The 24,366-nt window shown below is 32.8% G+C and overlaps 2 protein-coding genes across 6 annotated transcripts in view; one reads left to right on the forward strand and one right to left on the reverse strand.

The window, feature by feature from the left end:
* The window catches only part of LOC130443051 (potassium channel subfamily K member 18), a 100,781-nt gene that overhangs the window by 39,355 nt on the left and 37,060 nt on the right, over positions 1-24,366 (reverse strand). For both annotated transcript variants that reach the window (XM_056777496.1, XM_056777495.1), the window contains one exon: positions 4,092-4,369. In XM_056777496.1, the coding sequence (XP_056633474.1) occupies positions 4,092-4,369 (278 nt within the window). The remainder of the gene's footprint in view (positions 1-4,091; positions 4,370-24,366) is intronic.
* LOC130443053 (uncharacterized) lies at positions 13,428-21,959 on the forward strand. 4 transcript variants are annotated; one of them, XR_008909818.1, is made up of 4 exons: positions 13,456-13,668; positions 16,074-16,156; positions 17,989-18,547; positions 21,514-21,959. XR_008909818.1 is itself a non-coding variant. In XM_056777498.1 (4 exons), exons 2-4 carry the CDS (start codon positions 15,804-15,806, stop codon positions 21,722-21,724), a joined length of 360 nt encoding a protein of 119 aa, XP_056633476.1. In that variant the 5' UTR covers positions 13,456-13,668; positions 15,764-15,803; the 3' UTR covers positions 21,725-21,959. The 4 variants fall into 4 exon arrangements, 1 of the variants encoding a protein (XP_056633476.1); XM_056777498.1 differs by lacking the exon at positions 17,989-18,547 and adding an exon at positions 15,764-15,869; XR_008909820.1 differs by having other exon boundaries at positions 13,428-13,668; positions 16,074-18,547.

Raw genomic sequence — 24,366 nt, forward strand, 5'->3', positions numbered from 1 at the left:
TCTGACTTGAGCTGCCAAACAGTGAGTACAACATTGTACAACAAAAAAAAATTTGCTTGGACACAAGACGATGCTACATCTCCTAGAATAAGATTCCCACAAAGTAAAAAATAAGCGAGGAGATTAATTTCGAGAATACACTTTTGGACATTACTTTTTTCACTACGCGTATTGGCACCATTATCATATCCTTGGCGTCTACAGTTTTGTTATGATATATCTAAATGTTCTAGAGTCAAACTCTCAGCTATGGTTTTTTTGATGGCTTAGAAACCAATAAAATGTTCTTCAATTTTAAATGTATTTGTATTGAAAATCACATGATAATTGAAAGCTGTTCAACACGAGAACGTCGGAAGTACAATCAAGAATAATCGAGTAATATCTATTATTCTTCATTTTTTCAACAAAATGAGTTTTCACGTGACTTGCCATTAATTGTATAAGCTCTTTTTCAACATTATTTTTATATATAGTGGTCATTAATCTTTTTATCCTTGTTTTGAGTGAACTCTCAGCTCGTGATCAAATCGGCCTATCAACTTTACTAAATCTATAGTTGCCGTTTGTCTCACTCGAATCTAAATCGGATGTTAACCTCTCTCTATGACCCCTGAGAGCCAAATAGTGAAATGCTAGAAAATATACAATTACGGGCAATCGTTCTAAAATATCTCTCCAACATTGCCTTTCTAGTTCAATATGTGAGTAAGCCAAGATTTCAATAGTGGAACAGCTTATTAAACCATTCTCCAAATTAATCCATTTCAACACACAATCTTTGTTCTGGAGGTAAACTGTTTACCTACAGTTTCTGAAGACGATAACGGTTATCGGAACGCGCGTCTGACAGTGTGATTTTGAGTGTTGGTGTAGTGGTGGTGTAAACAGTATGTTCAGTATAATCTTTGTGCTGTCGACTAGATTCGTGGTACTTTAGATAATCACCCAAGTGTTTCTAATCTAATCACACACTCCTCCATTTGATCCAATCTTTGTATTTTTTAGGCCGGAAAGCAGTAAATGACATTCTTTGTTTGTGAATAAATCATTCAGCGCCTGGTCAAGCTTCCCACCGTTAACTGAAATAATGGTATTCGTTAAATCGTCATCCATTATCATTTACGGAATTTAATTGCTTCAAATTCATTAGATCCCAAAATATCACTAAAAAATCGAAGCGCTACAAACATAAGTAGAACACATTTACAGAGAATTTATGAAGCAAATAGAATTTATCCGTAAAATGTCAAAATTAAAAAAAGGAATAGGTTTTTTGGAAAATTTCTGGGCCATACTTGGTTTTTTCGGTAGAATTTCGGTAGTAGAATTATGTTAGAAATTACTCATCCGTCAAGGGCTAAGCCTCAAAAAACGAAAATTCGAATAGAGAATCAATCATCTCTTACCAGAATTGTTTCACCGATTCAGTTCAATAAAATGTGTAAAAATGTTTTAAAATATTGATAAGTTCTTTGAATCATCTATATTTACATTTATAAACATCATGCAGACTATTAATTGCCACGCTTCTGAACATATTCAAGCCTTGTTTTTATTTTATGTTAATATTCTTTATGGACATAATTTTACAGTTTTATGAAGGTACAGGTGCCAAGCTAAGATAAAATAGAACTATATAAAGAGGGCTCCGAATACATTCATTGTAGAAAAAGCCACTCTGTGACGTCTCATTTTTACTGCTTTTAGTCAGGTAAATGGTTTCGCTTATTGCATAAATGATGTTATTGGATGAGCTTATCAACAGGCTTCTAACATAACTATCCCAAAAACCTCGAGTAAAATAAATCATGAAATTTGAATGAGAGAACCGCGAAGGTATTAACCATACCTTTGAAATAAAAAACATGAAATTCTTATGATATGAGAAAAAGTTAACCTACATTTATTGCTGTAGAAATATTGTTACGAACTCGTCTACAATATGGACCATGAAGCCGGACCTACTCGGTTGTAATGGAGGTTGGAGAGCTACTTATTTATGATGTCTAGGAAGGTCTTTTCATATATTTGTTTGTTTGTTTATTTTCTAGAATTATTGAGAAATTCTTTTGGGTATATATACTAGTTTGATTTGTAGCTAGAGTTCAGTTTATAATAACAATTCATAGTGAACCGAACGAAACAGAAAACTAACGGGTGAATTTAAATAAATTTAAAAATAGTTATAAGAGTATTGATTAATTATTACATTAGTTATTTAAGTCTAGTGTTCAATATTGAACAAGATTTAAAGTAATCACATTCTTTTGAGAATAAATATGAATACAAAAAAATTTATATATTACTATAATAATATTTGCTCCCTCTCTTCATAGAAATGATAATTTCAGCGCTCAATTAATGTGTGTTCATCAACTGTTTGTAGTAAATTTTGAATGGCAATATTGACTATGAAAAAGAAACTAAACAACGAGTTTGCTTAAAATTGTGTAACTTCGATAGAATAACGCCTACGGAATCGTTGAAAATGTTGCAGAAATGTCTACTACTACCGTTAAAAAGAAGCTCGTTTAGGTTAATATTTTGGATATGAAGCGTTTTATTGGTAGACTTGTACCAAAAGACCTGGATCTTTTTGCTTGATTTGATAACGTTGCTGAGAACTCTACAAAAGTCAAATGTTTTCACCCAACGCATTCACTAAATGACAAAATAATACAAAACAAAATTCTCTTTCATATTATCGAACAAAGGTCGAAACAGAGTCTTCTTTAATTCTGAATTATTTCTCCTGTGTTCAGGATTGTAGTTTAGTTCTAGTTAGCCTTGTGAGAGGTACTGTGGTTTATACTTTTTGTAAAGCTCGTATACAATTTGTTTTTGTTCTCGCAAATTTATACTTGTGTAGGTAATGATATCTTCAAATTTTTCAAATTCTTAATTTGGTTTCTTTTTCATTTAGTTATCGTTTATAGTTTTCCCCCAACTCTATTCTTTTAGGTTTTACTAAGTACTCAAGTAGTTTTTGGGTCAGCAGATGACATCGTGACGAACCCATTGTAAGAGGGGTCATATAATATAAAAATTAGCTAAAAAGCGCGCGAGAGGTAGTTAGTTGCTTAGAAGCGTTGAGTGTTTAAGATATTCTATAAGATGTACGGTTTCCAGAGTAGGCATATTATTTTGTTTAAAAAAACTTAAAAGACTTAAAGACGACGGATCGCTGAAATCTCAGATTTAGACTAGTGGATGAACCATTATTTCATTTCGTTATTTTCGTATTTCCGTTCTTATTTCTTTTGTTTTAAACTTTATATCGTTACTGCTTTTGTTGACATAAACTTATCATCTGACCTACTGTTTGTTACATTCTTTATAATAGCCTAGACCACACGACCTAAATTAGAACCTTATATTACAAGTTTCAAAATGATGAATCGGTTGAAAGTATTCCATTGATCGCAAGTTCTCATAGTCTAGGCAAAGTAACCGTACCATTGAAACTGAATTGAAAATACCTCGACGTACCGTGGACTATAACGACAAGAATTCTTGGAAGCTGTCCAAAGAGTATTTGTAAGAAATGGAACGGAACTGAAAACCAATGGAATCAACTAGACGACTAAGAAGCAAGAGGAGATTACATCGATGAATCAAGTTGTAGTTTCATTGTTACAATATTTTTATCTATAAAGTTCTGTAAAATATAAATTTCAAAATCGATATTATTGTTTTTATTGGTTGTGTGACTATAGAATTGTAAAAAATTTTTGACCGGCATCTATCAAAAGCATCATTAATGATGGCAATATGTGAGTTTATGAATATCACGTCGAAGTTGCTCAACAATCTAGCGAATGGTGCTTCAAAAACGAGCAAAAAGCGAAAAAACCACGTCAAAGTGGATCACAAATGAGAGTGGTGCTTATCGTTTTCATCGATCACCTTGATGTTTACCACCATTTATTCGTACCAGAAGTTCAAACGCTCAATAAAGAGTATTACTTGGCTGTTTTGAAGCGTCTTTGTACATAAATGCTGGTCTAAAAATGAGAGCTCTGAGATATTTAAGATATTTAATTCAAAAGTGGAATTTCTCCAGAAAGTATTGGAATTTTCTATCTTACCTTACCACTTCCACTAGATGCTTCACTTTCTTTTTCATCGTCACAAACATAATCAACTTGCATACTCTCTTCCCTTCGAAGAGCCCTTATAGCTCTTCTCCTTGCCACGCCTGGACAACATCTGCAGAGACAACACTTGGCATAGATCCATTTGAATGATCTGGCCATTATGTCGCCAATATTGGAAAGGTATAGTAGGAAAAGGGGCATACCGATAATAGCATAGACTATAGTTGCAATCTTACCCTGAAGAGTTCTAGGGTAAATATTTCCATATCCTGCAACAAAAGTACAAATGTCACTATAAACAAATGATTCGTTATGCATTAAATTCTTTCTATGCGTTGATTAAATATATTAAATTCGACTTTTTCAATTATGATTGGTTCTGTATCATTATACAAAACAATTCTGGTCAGGAGGCAAACAGAATCAAATACATACAATTGGGTAGTTATTGACGCCTGCATTTAGCAAAATTAGACGGGCAAGTAATCGAGTATAAAACAAAGGGGAAATATTTGGGACTGACACAAGATACGAAAGTTCTCTGGAACAAACATTAAAAAGTCACAAAAGCTCTAATGGTGTGCAGAAACTTTGCAGGAAGGAATTTGAGTTGTAACCCAAAGATCCTAAGGTGGATGTACATGGCAACTATGACACCAATCATTACATATAGGGCAGTGGTTTGGGGTACTAGATTCTAGATTTCTCAAAGGTACAAGGGTTCAACGACTGGCTTGCTTATGTGCAACTTTAATCATGAAACCTTGTCCAACAGCTGCACTAGAAATGATTTTAAATCTCCCATCACTCCGCACAGTACTGGAAAGCGTAGTAGAGAAAACTTCATTTAGAATATTCAGAGACTGAAACCCGTTTCTAAATAATGACCAACGCTAGGATATGCCTCAGGACGTTACATAGAAAAAGTTTAGGTCTGAGAAAAACTTCACCTCAATAATAAACGCAAATGGGATCAAAACACCATAGAAGAAATGAACAGCAATGCTACTAAACACTATGGGCAGTTCACCCAGCCTTTTTTCGAACAGAAATCTATGCAATTGAAAAATGAGTTCAGTTTAATCCTGTGATGAAACTATTGCAAACAAAAGATCATGATCCAGTCCGAAAGTCAAGCAGCCATTAGAGCTCTAAGCTCCAATATTATAAAACTCGTTTGGGATTGCCTAGAAAAATTAAACAAGCTAGGTAAGAAAAATGAAATTACCTTACAATGGATGCCGGGACACACCGAAGGCCCTTCATGGGACTAGAACCCTTTTGTGGTATCAGTTACAGATAAAGTACTAGAGAAGAAGGTAAATATGAACAAAACCAATTATTGGAACAACCTACAGGAGTTGAGTCGGGCAAAGACTCTTCTGGGAAACTATAACCAGAGTAGATCTGCTGAATGTATCAACCTAAGAGCACTACACTTGGGAGCGCTTGAAATAGAAAACAAAGATCTCTGGTAATCAAAGTCATACTATATTCTAGACTTTTTAGAAGGAGTGAAGTAATGGATCAGCTCAAATAATAGATCTTTTGAGTCGCAGTATATACCTCGACGAATCAGTTCAGTAAATAAGTCCGTAATATTTTGATTGTTTGATTTGACTGACGCTTTTAAAGAAAAAATTAATTCGTTCTATTAAGAGGATGTCGTGGCTCCACAATATCAAAAATTAGGCAGAGATAAGAACCACAGGAGAATTAATTCATACCATTAGAGACAGGATAAAATGGTAAGAAGTGATCACAAACATCCATTAATTGATAGCAAGAGGAAAAGAAAATGTATGTATTGGAAGTTCGATGGAAGAGAAAAATAGTATACTGAACAGAATGCTTCTCCAATTTTATTTCACTATTTTCTCCTCTTATCTCAAAAAGACTCAATTCAAAGTATAATTCGCTGAATGTTCAATAGAATTTCTCTATTCTTTAGCAGAGTCATAATATCAAATCTATATCTTTGAATATATATCGAGTAATAGCTTTATTTATCACGTTCTCTTGCCCTATGGATTCGAATTCAAGTTAAAATTCTATATCCATATCCGCTTTCATTCTCTCTATATTCCCTTTTTCGTCCCAATATTATTTCTGGAAATAAAATAATAAGAACGTGAAAAAACCTATTAGCCATCAAATGAAAGATTGCCTCTCGTATAACATCTGTCACGAAATGGAAAAAGAAAGTTTTGCATTCAATTCGATCGAAGCTGAAAGAAATATATTGGAAACGGAAAACGAAATACAAAATCTATAAAGGTACGAGACTACTTGGAAATTTGAAAGGGAGTTACTCGATACTCGAATAATTATTTTCACCGAGAAATTGGAAGGTTATAAAAGAAATTATTGAAAAATTCTCACGGAAGTGGATCAAAGGAAAACTGAGAAAGAGTTTATAATAATTCATGCACGACAGATACAGTTTGAATGTATTTTTTACACTTCTGAATTGCAAATATTCCAGTAGAGAAATACTTGAAGCCTTTAAAAATACTTTTAAAGAGTGCAAAGATCTGTTCTAATGTACATAGTTAAACTAAAAACAGAAAGCAATAAATATAAGGCATAAATTTCAAAACCATATCTCACATGTTCATAGTAAAGAGTTTTCATATTCGAAGAAACTGTTATTTCAAGGAAAAATTGTTGGAATATATAAATAAAATACAACAAATGGACAAGATGAAGTCTTATAATAATTCACAATACTTTTTACATATTTCTCAACATTATCCGTAATTCGTCCTCAAAATACTGTTCTATTATTATATTCATAGAAGTTCCAGATGTTTTTATGACCGCCAGCTTAGGGTGGAGGTAGGTACAGGGCTTTTCCTTAAAATTCTGGACTGGTATTCTTTTAAAGTTTGTTTAAAGTTTGATTCTAGTATATGAAATTATTAACAATTAGTGTTTAAGTTTATAACCCAAAACAAAAGAAATTCCAAAAAGAGATTTGCATTTTTACACAGTCAAACAGGGTGAGAAGGTACGTTTTTGAAGTTAATCAAATGAAATTTCAAATTCATACTACGTGTTGATACATAGGGTTAATTCTGAATATGTTACACTGGAAATAAAAATAACTAGAGGAAACCGTTTTCGGATATTACTCTTTACATGCATGAGAATAATAAGCCACACGGGACTAGGTCCGCCGAGTTAGATACATAATGTCATTTTTAGCCAAAATATTTTGAACAGATATTGTTGTGTGACAGAGGATCGTTATGGTGGAAGGATCAGTTTCCTGTCTGCCACAAATCCTGTCTCTACATCTCTCACTGCAGCGTTGCACTTCACTTATAATGGTGTGAATGTGTAAATCTCTTTTTATAACGGATTTAGGCACGTACCATAGATCATTGACTGATATTCTGAAAACCTTATTTTGGAATATTTGGGAAATAAATGCCATGTATCTAAATGGTCTTTATACTAGTTTTATATAAAGTACCTGGGTCGAATATGGCCACCCGATCAATATGGCCAATTGGCAGTATTTCTGTAGTCAGAACCCATTTTAAACTAAACGCAGCGGTAACTGTTAGCGGTCGAGGTTTGTGAGGTAAGTTCTATCTTGTATTTTTACAGTTTTGAGAGATCCATCTAACCCATTAACGTTATTATGGTGAAATTGTACTTTAATGTTTAGTTTCAAAAATTTCAAAATGTGATTTGTGGATATCGTAATCTAACGAAATATAGATTGACCGTAAATATGGCCGTCGTTTGGCCATATGTTCAGTATTAAAAATTGAAAATTATTTATTGTCTTTAAAAAAAGTTTTATCCTTTTCATGAATAGTTTGCCCGTCTGTCTCGCATTATTTATATTAAATAAAATAGTTTTGATTTCTATCCAAACTTCAAACTCCCTAAACATATTTCTTCTACTTGCCTATCAATAAATGTCGTAACTCATACTCAAGCAATATTTGTTTATTTTTGTTTTAGGTCATGGGATGATATTAGTGCAGGGGGATTAAATTTGTTATGCTAGTAGCTAAGTGTACAGGGCCGCCAAATATTATAAAAAACCACATTGAACTTTGAAACGATATTTAGAGAAAAACTAAGAAAAAAGTCTAAATTGGGTAGAAAGAATTTAGCAATCGTTAAACAGGAAAGGACATTGATATCTCTTATTTTAAGCTCATGCAATCCATTATCGCAAAAAGTATTACGTATATGCGTCAAGAAATTCTGCGGTTAAAATAATTTAAACGTGGAATCCAAAGGAGTGATGATGATTGGCTGAGAGGGTTTCTGAGACATCATAAAATATCAGTAAACGAAAGGAACAAAACCTCTATCTTGCTAGAACACAAAAGTTAAATAAAACAGTAGTTACAGATTATGGGCATATTAAAACCCACTGTCGGAAATATGGCCAATTTCTACTTAAAAAAACTTGAAAAATGAATAATTAAGAAATATATGCTGAACACTTTAACATAATATCAAAGCTTCATAAATACATTATAAAATGGCATCAAATTTTTTTAAAGTTAAAAAAAAATAAGAGTCAAACCTTATTCGGCCCAGGTACCTTACTAGATTTCATTTAGTAATAACAGTTGGGATTTTCTGCCAATAACCCAGTGAATCTCTTGGAGTCTACGCCAAAGAAATCGTTCGATATAAAAACATTCTGAAGAAAATTATTATAAATTGTAATCATTTATTAAATATATTACTAGGTATTAAAACACAATCAAACATTTCTTGGAGAAATAATGAATAAATTAATATAAATTTCTACTACATACTATCGAAGATCATATTACTGGCACAAGCAAAAACTTGGAAGAAATTAATGATTAAAAAATAAATATATAAAACATTTTTCCTAATATTTAGATTGGTCAGAGAGATCCATTTACATTGCGACCACATTTCCCTGAATTAAATACCATGGATATCTTGTAAGCTTGGTATAAGTAATACCGGTAAACAGAAGGAACCAAATGATCGATAGAATAAATTTCCATTGTGACGCTATAAGACAGAATCTTGGAATGGTGTTCCATGTTCAAAGAAGTATCCTCCGTAGACTCCGAAAGAGTTTAGAAGTGGAAAGTGCCCACTTCGATTTTATTTGAGGTTTTAGGCTAACCATCTCAATTTTCCTACATTTTAATTTTTTCCTTATGTAAGTAATACGATGTTTGACAATATGCAGTTCAATTTATAATAATTTTAGAAATGCCTCTTTTTATGGCAAATGGTTTCCTTGGCAAGTACGATGATCTAAAAATCTACATATCTCCTAAATTATGAATTTCATATAGTCAAACAAAAAGTACCTTACTGTTGAAAAACCGATTAAAAATTCATTTTTACTATTTTTAGATTGTACAGGTACAAGTTACGGATTGTTAACCATTGGGTGTGAGCCGCCCCTTGCCTTCAGATAGTAGTGTAGAATTATTTATTCCGTAAAACATACATGATATATAATCATATATCAAAAATTTATAATGTTCGAATCTATAATTTAAAAAATATACTTAAATATAAGTTCTGATTTCGTAACTTTAAAGGCCTATAACTCAGAAACTTTTTTCATGTCTTGGAACACTCTGTATATTTTATTGCTGTTTTTTGAAGTTACTTAATAGCATCAAACAGATTTTCATTAATATTTTATGTCAAAATGAAACTTACTTAAAACTAAAGGCAAACTTCTCATAAATTCAATTAAGCTTGTGTGTTTAGGAAAATTGACTACTAAAATAGTCACTTTAGGATCGGATTAAGTAAAAATTAACCCATCAGATTGTGGAACACTTTATTTACGAAGTTTTTAATCCCAAAATGTACAGTTTATCCAATAAATTTTGTCTTTCTATGAGAAAAGCCGATACTAGTTGCTTAAAAAATCATAACATATTTCCTCTCTCAAAAATATTCGTAAAGTATCCTATCATAACTCCTCTCTACGTCATTAGAGTATTTTAGAACGCACGAATCAGAAAAAGCCCTAACTTGTAAATATCGATTTTAAAAACGAAGCTAATCTGATTATTTTTAGTTCTAAGTGCACTTAGCTGGAAATTAATATTTTATTGTCGATGACAAGTTCTTTACGTCCCTTTTTTCAGAAGGTTCTTAAACTATTAATGAGATTATGAGATTTGATACAGCTAAATGTTGTACCTCTCTAAAAGCAGCTAGTCAATTAAGTATGGAGTTTGACTTATCCCCTTTGATCCTGAAACTTGATTATATAAACATAGCAATTCGTATCTTTGCAAGTTACGCCCAACCAGAATTGATAATACCTATATCAGTGTAAATTACAAGGAAAAGTTTCATCTAGTTAAATTCACGTGAGATTTTCATCTATTACATTCACATATATGCTTTACTCTTTATCACATTCATATTTTTTGACAAAAATTTCTACCATTCCATTCCCAAATTCTACATTATAAAAATTCTATAAAGCGTAACTTTCTTAAGATGCATCATAAAATGTTATCAGCTTTTTCAGATACACTGTATATACAGAGAAGAAAGAAAGCCCTCCATTATATTGCTTATCATGTTAATGCAGCTATTTGAAGAAACGCACGAGGTATGTTAGCAACCTGGGAGTTTTGTCGCTTCTCAAGAGCGGACCGTGAGTTGTGCGTGCGTGAGTTTTACGTAGAATTTTTGTCACTTGAATGATGCACTAGACACTCGACTGATTAGAAAACAAATCGAGAAGTTTAAAGCTACCTGATCAACAGTGAATAAACCCAAATTCGGACACCCAAGGTCTTCTAGAACGGGCGAAAACGTCGACAGTGTTACTCAGTCTGATCGTGAAGAGCCTGACTTGTCTATTTCAAAGCGTTCTGCTGCTTCATACGTGCATAGAAATATTATTTCACATCTATTACAAAGATTAGAGGCTGCAACTTTACAAAATCATTTTGTGGAAGAATTGAGGCCTCCAAATGATTGCGTGCTTCCCAACGTTTACCAACATCTTCTTTTCGTATTAATCTCATTTTCATCTCAATGGACACGTCTACAACCAAAATGACCAATCCAAAACACAAACATCAGAAACCCTTGGCAAGGCGCAAATTGGGACACGTATAGCAGCACACCACGTGGTTTTGTAATCTACAAGATTGAGGTCACAGTGTGACCTGACACAACACGCGTGAGCTCACAGATGTGTACCGATATAGTTCAGACACAGTTTGCTGTGCCACACATGTGGGTGACTAGCAAGTTTTTCCTTAATTTTTTAAAGAAAAAATGACAGAAGGGGAGTTCTTCGATAGAATAAATTTATTAGGTGATTTAAATTTCTCCCTCATCAAGAAATAGAACAAAATTACCTCCTCAGCATCATGCTGATTCAGAACTTGAGTTCAATAACAACAAGTTTTATTCGATGGTCAAAAATGCTGATGCCGGCTAGTCGCGAACTGCCAATCAAATCCAAAACCCATCGTTATCCATTTCAAAACGGGTGTCTCATTATACGGATTACCACGCAGCGCGAGTAGCAAGTACGATTCGTGTTTCTTGTGTCACGATAACTCACACGTGTTATACGTGTCCCAATGTGCGCCCTGCCTTACATTTATCTAAAGTGACTGTAGATGCAACAATGTCCCCTAAGTGCACGACTTCTTTGTGCCTGAACTGCAAAACTTCAATGGTCATAATTAAAATGGTTCCAGCATGACGGAGCAGCTTCACACACGTCCAATAGATCTCAGCCACGAGTTCGTGAAATTTTTATGTCAAATCTAAAGTTGATGTGAACGAACCGACTTTCCTGGCACAATAAGAAGAAAATTTCCGTTACTAAATAGTAGCCATCACGGAGAATATCTGCTGAATCGTTATAGTCAATTTTAGTGCTGGATTAAGTGAATACTACATACGCAACAGTTAACATTTGAATGATGTTATTTTTAAGAAATGAATTCCCTAGCAATGTATTTCGATGTAAACATTTTTCCAATAAACTCTTGTAAATGTGAACTTTCTTCTGAAACAACAGTTATATTCCTTTTATCTTGGAGCTTTTTATACCCATTCTTGAATAAGAGTTCCCATTTTCCGTAATGTATGCATTCAAAAGAAAATCATTTTATTATCAAAACCGGATTTCAACGCAGTACATGGACAGAAATTAAGTTTTAAAAATAACACTCTAGTTTTCCAGATTTTTCCAAAATGTCGACGTTATCCTAATGTTGGCCACATATTTTCTTAGTTGTCATAGCCAGGGAAAATAATAATCTTAGTAAGCGAACTACTGATTCCCGTTGAAACTAGAGAGACTACTGTAGTACTGAATTGAATCCCGTCCCATCTCTATTTCGAATTTATTTTCGGTCTATTACCGAATTTAATTTTGATTAAATGATGAAATGATTAAATTAAATAATTCTATAATTTTATTAATCATACTTTGAATAGTCTCTTATTTTACGGAGCAGGCAGGAAACTATATTCCTTGTAATTAGCGTTGCAAGGCGTCCAGTTAAAGCCGAACGTAAGTAGGCTTCTTGATTGTGTGTCTGGTCAAAATATACGATGTGCGGCTTGGCTTGTCCGGCTTTTGTCAGGCTTTTCACATTTCGCAAATGAGCGTGACCTCACGTAGGTCAATGTGTCGTAGGTCACCCTTTTTCTGAACAATAATAAGGAGAACGTTGATTTAAAAAAATGGGAACCTATTTTAAATCAATGATAAGTCAATATTGTTTAGCAGAATTTCTAACTATTCCCATCTTTTTAATAAGTCAGCAATGGACAAAAGAACGTAACCATATATGTAATAATCCTCCATAAGCGGAAGCTGTTCCGACTAAGGACGAATAACAACGATTTCTCTATCCTCCGGGGTTTAAGCTAGAATCTGCGCATTGTCAAATATGCGCAGTATAGATAAAGTGTCTGGAACAAAAGAGGAAATGAATATTGTCGGCACCGTAAGGTATGTTTTTTCCCATACCATCAGTCCATATAGAAGTATTACATATATAGAGAGTCGAATTTTTTTTGTCGTATGTCGTATACACATGTCTTTGAATCAAATATTACTTTTGGAATCAAATTTGTAAGTATACAAAATACTCATACTTCACAATCTTCACATTTCCGTAGCAGCGTGATGTCACATTGTAGATTGCGCATGCCTAGGCATGCAACCTCTCTATTCGCAACCAATCATATTTTCCCTTCACATGTCAGCATCAACCAATACCATCTCGCCCCTTCTATATCTGTCTAAATATTCCTACGCCTTATTATCTACATATAACAGCTTACAGCTTGTTTCCCGCTCATTTAACTCTTAACCTCTATAGGCTACACGTTTTAACTACGTAGCCTAACACAATATGTTTCAATTAAAAAATTCATTATTAATATGGTGAATAGTGAAATTAAACAAGAAAAATCAAAATCACAACGATAGGACATGATCAACCAACACATTAGTAATTCTTATATAGTTTTTCTACACCTGGATGAAATGTCCTAAATCCATCAACCACGTGTTTCAAAGATAGTGAAATTCAAGGTAAAAAACTAACTTATTAATATATTTTCATACGTTAGAACATATTAATCTTGTCCCCGCTATAGTTGAAGTTAGAATTTTCTGGTAAAACTGAAAACATTTTTGTCTTTGTCACATTGGAATCAATCAAACACACAATCTGATTGTATTTGATAAAATTCTTGTTCATTACACTTAGTGTGAATTGTTTTTACTATAATCATAAAATAGGAGGCAATCTACACAATTCATCAACCACGTGTTACAAAAACGTTTAAAATCAAAATAACTAACTCATTTGTGAACATTTGATACGTAAAAACATATTATTCCCACCTTTAAAGTACAGTCTACTAATAAAATTGAAATATTTGAGCCTTATTTTCACTAATATAATTCAAGTACATACACAATCTGATTCTATTTCATAATTTTTTGGCCTTATATTGTGATACATAACCTGGTTGCAGTGACGGATTTACAAATTTGCTGCCTGTACGTTATTCAACTTTTGTCGCTCCTACTGACCTCTGAAATTTAATACCTCAGTTCACAATAATTTGAATTACATTTTTTAGCAGTAGAATATAAACTTGATAATATTTAAGAACTAACTTTTAGTGTAAGATCCTACATTTTATCACGGCAGAAAATTGTTAAGACATTATTTTAAGTGAAGAAAATTTCAATCACGTAATAATTTTAGAGTACGGTATGCAAAATTCTTTTTTTCTTTTTCTTCCTAATCGCATAAGTCATACCTTCTCCTTTTTTTTAATAACTCTATTGAAAATTCCTTCCCATCTTTGTAAAAACAAGATTGAAAGATTCCAGGGCAATATTGAGTAAATGTAGTGAATCGAGTAAAATTATTAATTAATGTATCCAATAATAAATTGTTGGATGCATTTGAAAGCTTAAGTTTAAATAGGGACAAAAAGATTACTCGTTACAGCCCACTCTATAGTTTAGTAGTTAAAGAACAAATGTAAATATTCCCGCCAAATAGGTTTTTCCGTCTGTATTATTTTTCGCGGGAGAAGGTTCATTGGTTATAATTAGTATAGTTCACCTTCACTCTCTGAAGACAATTACTTAGTTGTCGAAACGCGCATAATACAGTGTGATTTGAGTAGTGGTAGTGTCTTCAGTATGAATGTCAAAATTTAGATTTTCAAGAATTGTTTGAGGATGGTACACACATAAGTGAAGAAGAAACAAGTTTGAAAGCCTCAAGAATTTCAAATATTTATTTAGTTTGTATCTAACATCAGGTAGGCAACAGAAAAATACTTCTAACATGCTGCGCAGTAGTGATAGGAAACGCCTGCATCAATGTTGTATCTCAGTAAGAATTAAACCTATACAAATGATTATGGTTTTGACTAAATTGCAGTGTTTTTCGGTATTTATTATCCAAAAAATGAATAATACAATACTTATGGAGTCAGTTTGATGACTTTTCAGAGTTTAACAACATTTTCGCGATATTGTTCAATATTTTCTTTTCTTTCAAAACTGGTCATATAAACACTGCTGACTTTGAACCTAACTACTGCATTTAGAGGGTATCTGGTGGTAGAAACTCTTTTGTAAATTAAGTTAAGCAATTATTTCTTGGCATATTGTTTTAAAAAGAATATTGAAAATATGTGTATAGATGCGGATTTCACGCTAATTTTATAACGAACATTCTAAGTCCACAGTAATTCTCATGTTTGCTGTAAACTCTTTCTTTGAGATAGTCTCATAAGTAAATCCATGGGTGTATTGGGTCTCACCATTTAGTTAAAACCACGTGTATAATGAGAATGATCGATTAAACGAAAACAGCTCCGTTATCATCAACCCATAGTTCTCACCACTGACACTAATATTTACGTTGAACTAAGTCATTTCGTTTCAACTCTGGACGATTTGAATTTCCACAAAATGAAGTGCCATTGAGGCTGTTTCTAACGTAAATTCTGTTCCACCAATTCAATATTCTTGGGGGTTCTTGCATATCGACTAGGCACTGGACGAGGTATGTTCATAGCCAAAGCAATTGCGAGAAACCTCTGCAACTCAGGAACGAATTGAATTTGGTACATTACTTATTCTTTCTATACCGTAGGGTGACGACTAGAGAATTTTTTCTTTTGGAAAACGGGTAGATGGCAAATGAACGATGTTCACTAGACACTACTACATCCTATAAGTTAGAATTTATTAATGCAATGGTGGGTAATTTGGGTATTTAACATATTTAAAAATTCATAATTCACTTATATATACATATACATTTATGAATATATGTTGAATTGTATTATATCATAACTTAAAATATTATAGATGATAATTTGAATAAGACGTGACAGAAAACATGTTTCTTTTGGTTACGTGGTCGCCGCGTGTCACCTTTCAAACGCTTTCTGTTGTTATAGGTAGATGCATTCATGGGTGCTACGTTCTTCGCTAATAATCAATTATTTACTTCGGCTAAAATACGTGGTGTAAGAGCAGATACGTAAGTACTATTAATTAGACTTTCTTGTAGTAACGTCATTATCACATTTGTTTGCTTGTACCTTATATAAATGTAGTCATAAAGATGACGAGGTGTTTCAAGTGTTTCCTTTCTTTCTGGCAATCGAATTTGATTGGAACAGCAGTTTTTTTCAGGTTTTTTTGCATTGTGTTAGTCTCAACATCATATAATTTTCCAAAGCTGTTTCAAGCTACAGTAAAAAATAATATTTTTTAAATACCAATAGATAAACCTTACATTGGAATGGTCTTCACAAACATATACTGGACTGCCAGGTTTGTCGCTCGCATAATCCCTTCTTATAGCTTGAAAACATTGTTTTCGTTGCTTTACTTCTCGAGGGATTTGCACGAAAACTTTATTTGGCGTTTTTATACTAGTGTTTGTACATTATGGTATAATGTACCAACGATACGTCATCTTGTATTCTACAAAATTGAATACTCACAGCAGTGCGAGTGTTTTTTTAGAAGAATCCCAACAACTCTGTTTAAACTGTATTTACTTCTAACCTCACTTCAGTCTGTTTACTTACTTTCTACGTCACACTAAGTCGTGTGTCAACAAATGCGTTTTTGCGCGTCGTTTAGGTATTTAAATTCATTTATTTTCTTATGTTTATACAGTTTAAAAAATTGAAAAATAGTGTGCGATCAAGAACGATATAATTAACGTAGTTAAGGCATAGAAAAAGTATGCTATTAAAGCTCTCCATTTGTACTGAACGATCGACGAACTAAAGTACCAACCCGAAAAATATTGAAGAGGTAAATGTAAAAGCTAACTGCAAGGTTAGCGATGACTTAATGCCGATTAAAAGTTAACTCGTATTGAAAAATAGGTAACGAATGTTTGGATATCAACAAACGTAATCCAAGTGAATTTTAAAAAAATTTGTAGCTTTCTGGAGCTAGTAGAGTTAAAAAGAGAATTGAAACAATAAGAGGTATAGATCTTTCGGAACAGTAAACTTTATACTGATGTAACCATCAGAGAAAAAAGAATATATGAAGGATTAAAAAAAAATTACGTTCTTGCCAATTATATGTTTGTTAAATATTGTTTTCTCAATATTTCTGCTGGAAAATGTATACATATTAATACCGAATAAAAAAAATAATCTGCTACCGGAATGCATTATGTTCATAACTTCCCTAGCTGAATAAAAAGTCATTATGATCATTCATATGCCTGTTCACGCTTTCGTCGTTCAGCACTTTTTCACCTGACCTAACAAATATGATAAGAGGCTTGTCATCATCAGTAATTGATACCGTTATAATTCTGAAAAATATGGATCGTTAGTAGTTTTTTTTATATAATTTGTTGTAAAAGTTGATCGATTTTTCGTGAAGTTACATAACGACTATAATAATATTTCAAAGTATGCCGCACCAGATGAGATATTAAAACTTCAGACCATTATTAACATTTTACTTGTACGATTTATCATTATAGGAATTTCATCCGTTTTTATTATCTGATTTTGAGGCTGATAATGATATAATTATTTTTACCGAGAAAAACTGTAATTCTCTTGAGAAGATATTTGGAAAATGTTTTCATCTAAATTATGACCTTTTAGTGCATATATGCATCAAAGTTTTCGATAATTTTTGGACCAAATGTGTTTTATTACATAATTGTAGAAATATAACGATTAGAATTGACATGTTGAATAAAGTGATTTTATTAGAATATTTGCTGAAATCATTAAAAACTTAATTCAAGTTAATTAAAAAATTTAATAAATAGAAAAATGATAGAAAATTAAAAGAATAAGAATTAAATGTACAATTGATGTTTTTAAGAATATTTGGCCTTGAGTTCGTGAACATGAAGCTGCATTTCATGCGGTCAAGGACCACAAGCCTATTGGAAATGGAACTTTTTGGAGCTGGGTTATTATTAATTTTTTTCGATCAAATTCGGCATAATTGCGGCAATGCTTATTAAGTCTGGCAACGCTGTCGAATAAGATTGAAAAGAAGCAAGTTCATGCCTCAGACAGTTGTGTCTGTGTCATGTTAACACGTGCTCGTCGAGTAGACACTTCAAGAAAAAGTTTTCCTTTGTTACGCCGTATCTGCGTACGAACGTGGATTACGGAACTATGTTTACCAAATTTCAACTACAATTTCCAAATTCGCCACTACGAAATCGTTCAACAGTGTGGAATACATACCAGTAATTCTGAAAAACGGGATCAGCCGAATCAATCTGCAGTGCGGAAGATCGGAAGAACAAATATTCCGCGTCCTCCAAGGATGATTTGGATCGCAGATTGAAATTTAGCGAGAGGTATATCAGATGCAGTCAGGTTCCAGCATTCCGTTCTATGGTCGGATGAACCAACCTTCAAGCTAAATGGTACGTACGGTCGATCGGAATTAATCCTGCCAGAGGTGTGTGTATGTGTGTCTGTGTGGAAAGATATCTATGCGGGTGGTCTCGTCGGTCCATACTTTTTTACATGGGCAAATATCATTTATCACGTCACTTAGCTCACTTCATATTTATATGGTGAATTACAAAATTCGGCAAAAACTTAGATGACTCTATTTACCTCTAAATACCTACTTAATGACAAAATTTAAATTAAAGTTTTTGTAAACGCTTTGTGTCCACCCTATTTTGCATATAAAGGATCGAAAAATCAATGCTTGCAATATTTGCAATTTTCTCTCATTTTGTTAATTTTTTGACGCATATGACCTGAGTTCGAAAACTACAAGTTAAACTTCTTTTCGGTTGTTAAAAAAGCATATAAATCGTATTATTTCTTTTATTAACAAAATTCTATACACTAATAAAATAATTGTGAAATTCATTCAACGTTTCTCAAAGAAAACACGAAATATGAAGAAAGGCAATCCTAACCTAACTAAATTTTTTCAATAATCTTGAAAAATTGTGTAAATTATGATATTGAATTGTTTTTTATTTATTAAAATTTTCAGTTTTTCTATGTACGTACTTTCCAAGAAACAAAATTTTGATTTTCAACCTTATATCTCATTTTTATTTCAAATTTACCGTAATAATCAACAAAATAAAATTTATTGTGACCAAAAATAAGGTGGACGTCATTTCCAAATAATAACCTAAGTTTTTGAATTCTTTCGATAGAAGTATTATTGGGAAAAAATTGTTCTTCAAAAGGGGAGGAATAATTGATTAATATTTCTAAATTTGTACACCTTTGATCCGGTCCTATTGCATTTATCCATTTTTATTCTTTTTATCAAACTGATCAACAATATTCAAACAACTAAAAATCTTGCATCTTGTTATTTGATACAAAAATAAATGAGGAAATAAAAACTTTCTATATTAGCTTCAAATTATTCCAAATGCATAACTCTTCTCACCACCGTTTCAGAAACTTAAAAATTCAAAACACAAATAATAACATAACTTTATAGTCAAGCGAAACTCAGCGTTTTCTAAATGAGTACACAAATTATTTGAAAACAAATCAAAACGATTATGTGCACCTGGACTTTCTGAGAGAATTCATCAAATTCTAATGATTCGTTGTTTTATAGAACTACATGTTTTGTTTTCCATAATTCGGAAAACATAAATTTCAAGCCATTAAGCTGAAATGATGTTAACGCTAGTTCTCTTTTCATTCTGATAGAGGAAAATGGTAATGAAATATTTTCAGTTAAAATTATCTGAAAAACTGGAAATGGGAAAACTCTGTAGTGGAATTGGAGTTAACTAGGTAGAAACCAGTCTATTGAGATTGAAAATTTGTTGGTTTGAATAATTTTCAGTTTTGTGTGAGTAATTTTACAGTTGAATCATATTACTTTCATAATAAAGTGAAAAATTGAGATTAAATTGGATACTATTAAATTGATATTTGAGAAAAGCTACTCTTAAGAAAGTTTTTGTTACTTTCTTTTGATTGATATTTATAGTATAATTTATAAAAAATTTGTAACTGATATCACTAAAGTAATTTTACATTTTTTCATAATCTGTTCTATTTCTATTCGGCGTCTGACATTTTTTATATAAAAATCAAGCTCAAGAGGGTAAACCCTATTGTACTCGAGTAGTTCGAGTGGTGCCTGCCTTATGGAGGTGCCTGAGGATATTTAACTTGAACTTCTGTAGACTGCAGTTTTCGAGAAAGACGTGCTTTGATAGCTGATTCCACAGGTTTCCACTTCTCCAAAGAAATTACTGATAAATTGACGTTTTGGGCGTTTGCTAGCGAACTCGGTGCTCATGAGCCACGTCTGCCTAACGAATAGGTCTTGCAAGTACTGCTCTAGGTGTTATGCTGGACAGTTCGTAAGAGCATTTGCCGTGGTAGTATCGGTAAACAGTCAGGCTCGGTATTCCCCATATTTCTTGACAAGGGTGTACCAAATTTTCATATTAATAGACTCGTAACTTTAATTGTATTACTCCGCACTACACCTTATGAAAGTATTATGTAGATAAGGACGCAGTTTTCCCTTTCTAATACTTCCTCTATGAACTTCTATTTCTATTCTTATTTTTATCATATGATTCTTCGACTCTGTTTTACTTTTATATTTTTACATCTAAGCGTTCATCACTAAAAATATATTTGCATATTGTTGTGTTTAGTTTGCGATTTTCCGGAAAGCAGGTAGTTGGAGTGTAAAATAGATGCATAACTTTATGTTATGTAAATATAATTTTATATGTGGATATGCACAATATTCATAAAACGTGGAATGCTCATCCAGACGACTTGAGCAAAAATTAACCATCTCTACATTTATGTCATTTTGAATTTTTCAGTCTCATTATTTTAATAATTTATACAAAAAATATTACAATGCTTGATCGATTATTTACTTAAAAAGTGATTTTTGATATTGTTACACTTTTATATATATTTTTACATTTTAATACGGCCGTAATTTCAGACCCCGATATATAAGTCGATTTAGATATGTCATATTTTGATAAACACTGAAATAGGTCGAAACGTCAATATTGTATGCTTTTAAACGAAAATTTAATCGAAAGAGAACTGAAGTCACGATGATTTATCAACAAAACATATAGAGGAGGTCTGAAAAGTACGGAAATATATGATTATGGGCTCCCCTATACGCCTTTGTTTTATGTCGATTTATATGCGACACACTGTATACTGCAGCTTTTTTTTCTATTCATCATTTTTTCATCAAAAATTTACAATTTTTAATTCTCGATCCATCATAATCCTTAATAAAATGCAGATACTTGAATGACTAGATGTAGTACACATTATTCCTTGTAAATTGATTCGTATTTACTAATATAGAGGGACTTGTTACATTTATAGGTATATTTCTTTTCAGGAAAATCAATGTGGTTGAAAGAAGAGGGAAATTGGGTACCTCGGAAATATCATTGAGGAATCTGCCAATACCAATAATGAAATTTTTCGTAAAAAAGTCAAGGTTTGATACTTTTGCTTTGTTGCCAAATCACTCAAAGCTGCGGATAGAATTTTATACCAAACATTTGAGCGACGCTAAATTGAAGATTCCTACTGTTTTATATCCTTAGGATTTTAGCGAGGAAGTCCATAGTTGAAGATACAATGCTCAAATTGTTTAGTCGGTCAATTTATCACAGCAGGATTGGTATATAATATGATGCAGATAAGAATAGCCCGGAATCAACGGTCTAGGCTAGATTGAGTAAATAGAGAACCTGCCATTGCCAATTGTCATAAAATACCACTGTCAGTTGTTTGTATATACTTTATAAAAGTACATCAAATAAAATTAAGTTAAATTATTCACTGTCTTTATAAATACTTTGACCTGTCTTCTTGATATCATATATCCATTATTTAATTATTATAAAGGCACCATTTTTATAGTCTATTTCAGAAAGGTATAGAGTAATAGAATGGGGAATTCCGTCAGGGAGATTACCACGAGGACATGGATTCGGATGTTCTTGAAGACTTTTTTGGTGAAATGATAAAATATCTTCCGGCTGATTCAGTAGTAGTTATGGATAACGCAAATTATCATCCTCGACGCATAGAGAAGACTCCAATTTGATAAAAAAAGGACTATTAGCTATAGCAAATTTATACAAACACTGTTTCATGAAATACGCCGTGGAAGATATAGCAGAAAAACATATTGCTGCGCACACCGCCATATCATTGCGAACTAAATCCTATAGAACTTTATGGGCGCAAGTTAAAGGATTTGTAGCAAGAGACAACAGGACATTCAAAATGAAAGACGTTAAGCTACATTTTGATCAAGCCATTAAGGAGGTGAAACCAGAGAACTGGCGACAAGCAGTCCAACATGTCGTTAAAGAAGAGGAGAAAATATGGGATATTGACAACTTGATCGATCGGAAAGTCGACCCGTTAATTAGAACGTCAAGAGGAGATTACAGTTCCTCAGATGACGAAGAATATTATGATTTTTTATAATTTATGTATAATGTTCAATAAAAAATAAGTGTACCTATTACTATGTACATTATGCCTAATTTTTATTCTGTTAAAATAAAATTCTTTCCTTTTTACGAGTATCTTACCGGTACGCCTTTGGCACACTATTTTCAGTGTTTGTGAATGGATAACAATAGGCTAAACCCATATATTGACCCCCAACCCGGGTGTTACTACCTGCAGTTGATAAAAAGAACGAATTTTACAATGAAATCAATGCCAAACTATGAAAGTGGGTTAAATACTCGTTGGTGATGCGGTGTTGTCAGCTCCTAAGTTATGACTAACTAGATTAGTCGGTACAGCTCTATGTAGTTGATGATTATGTTAACGTGACTGGTGAAGTAGACTATTTGTTTAATGAAATAATCGATAGTCCATAACCACGTTAAAAAGTCTTCTGTATCGGAATTCTCCTAGAGCTTTAAAAAGTAAAATGAAAACAAAAAAGGGAAAATAATATATACATTTGGCAAATGAACATAATGAATAATTCTATTATTTACACATTCAATCATTTTATCACCGGAGTCAATAGCTTCGTATCCATTTTCCAATATCCAACGCCCCAATTTCTCAATAATAATCCAATATGTTTTGTTGACTGTTTAATTTTGTTTTGCGAATTTTGTATGTGTGAAAATTGGCCACGAGGGCACGTTGGAGTAGCCAGTCCTCGGCTTTTGAGCAATCCATCCATCTTGTTAGACATAAATATTTATTGGGGGACTGGGATGTTCGTTACGTTCGATGGGAATGCCACTGACGCCCTGATCGTTCGTCAAAAGTGTCAAAGAAGTGATTAGTGGCCGTATTTTTTTGAGATTTTTTCATATGTGGGGAGGAAAAGCAACAGGCTGATAATACAGCAATATTTCAAAAGATTGGGAGGAAAAATTGCCATCATTCACTACGATATCATATCACCACTTGATATAAGCTTAACTTTCTAATTCTCAATGTCACTTGTGGCGGATAAATGATGTATATAACATTGAAATGGTATATTCAGCTCGGCACATTATGTAATATCACGAAGCAAATATTATTTATGAATTGGTTAGGAAAGACAGATTTAAAAAAATTGTCACTCCATTCTACTCACTATATCTGTTTTAGTGAGACTAGAGTGTCTGTGAAACTTGGATATGGATCCACAAATTAACAATAAATTGAAGAAAATGCGGAGAAGGTTGCGTAATGTTGAAATCTTTCCATGGCGATAACCTAACAAATAGTGAGAGCGATTTAAAAGTAGTTTGAGGTAGTTAAGGCCGAGGAACCAGTTGACTCAGTGATTTCATATAGTGAACACGTGTTGCAATGAAGTGCAATGAAAGCGGACTCAGGTAGTCAGATAAGACCCTGATAAAACTTTCACCTTTTGCAGTAGCTTCCTTCGCATAAAAGAATTTGATTGTGCGGAGATAATCCGTTTTTCAAAATAACCGTACTTCTCAGTAGTGCTTAATCTTTTATTTTCAGGTACTTTCAGGTATTTCAGCACAGATAGGAAAGATAGAGCAAAATAGGAAATTGAAGTCGGACATTGAAATTCTAAACGTTAGAATTTACCGCTTGCCAGAAACAATCCAACGGATGGATGCCAACATGCCAAAACTTCTAGGAAAATCGCAAGAATAAAAGGAGGAAGACGTCCGTCCTACTACTATAGAAGACAATAACGAAGGTTAAAAGTGAGAACCCCAAAAAAACAAATGGAAGA

This window comes from Diorhabda sublineata, chromosome 4, assembly GCF_026230105.1.
Source record: "Diorhabda sublineata isolate icDioSubl1.1 chromosome 4, icDioSubl1.1, whole genome shotgun sequence".
Taxonomy (NCBI): domain Eukaryota; kingdom Metazoa; phylum Arthropoda; class Insecta; order Coleoptera; family Chrysomelidae; genus Diorhabda; species Diorhabda sublineata.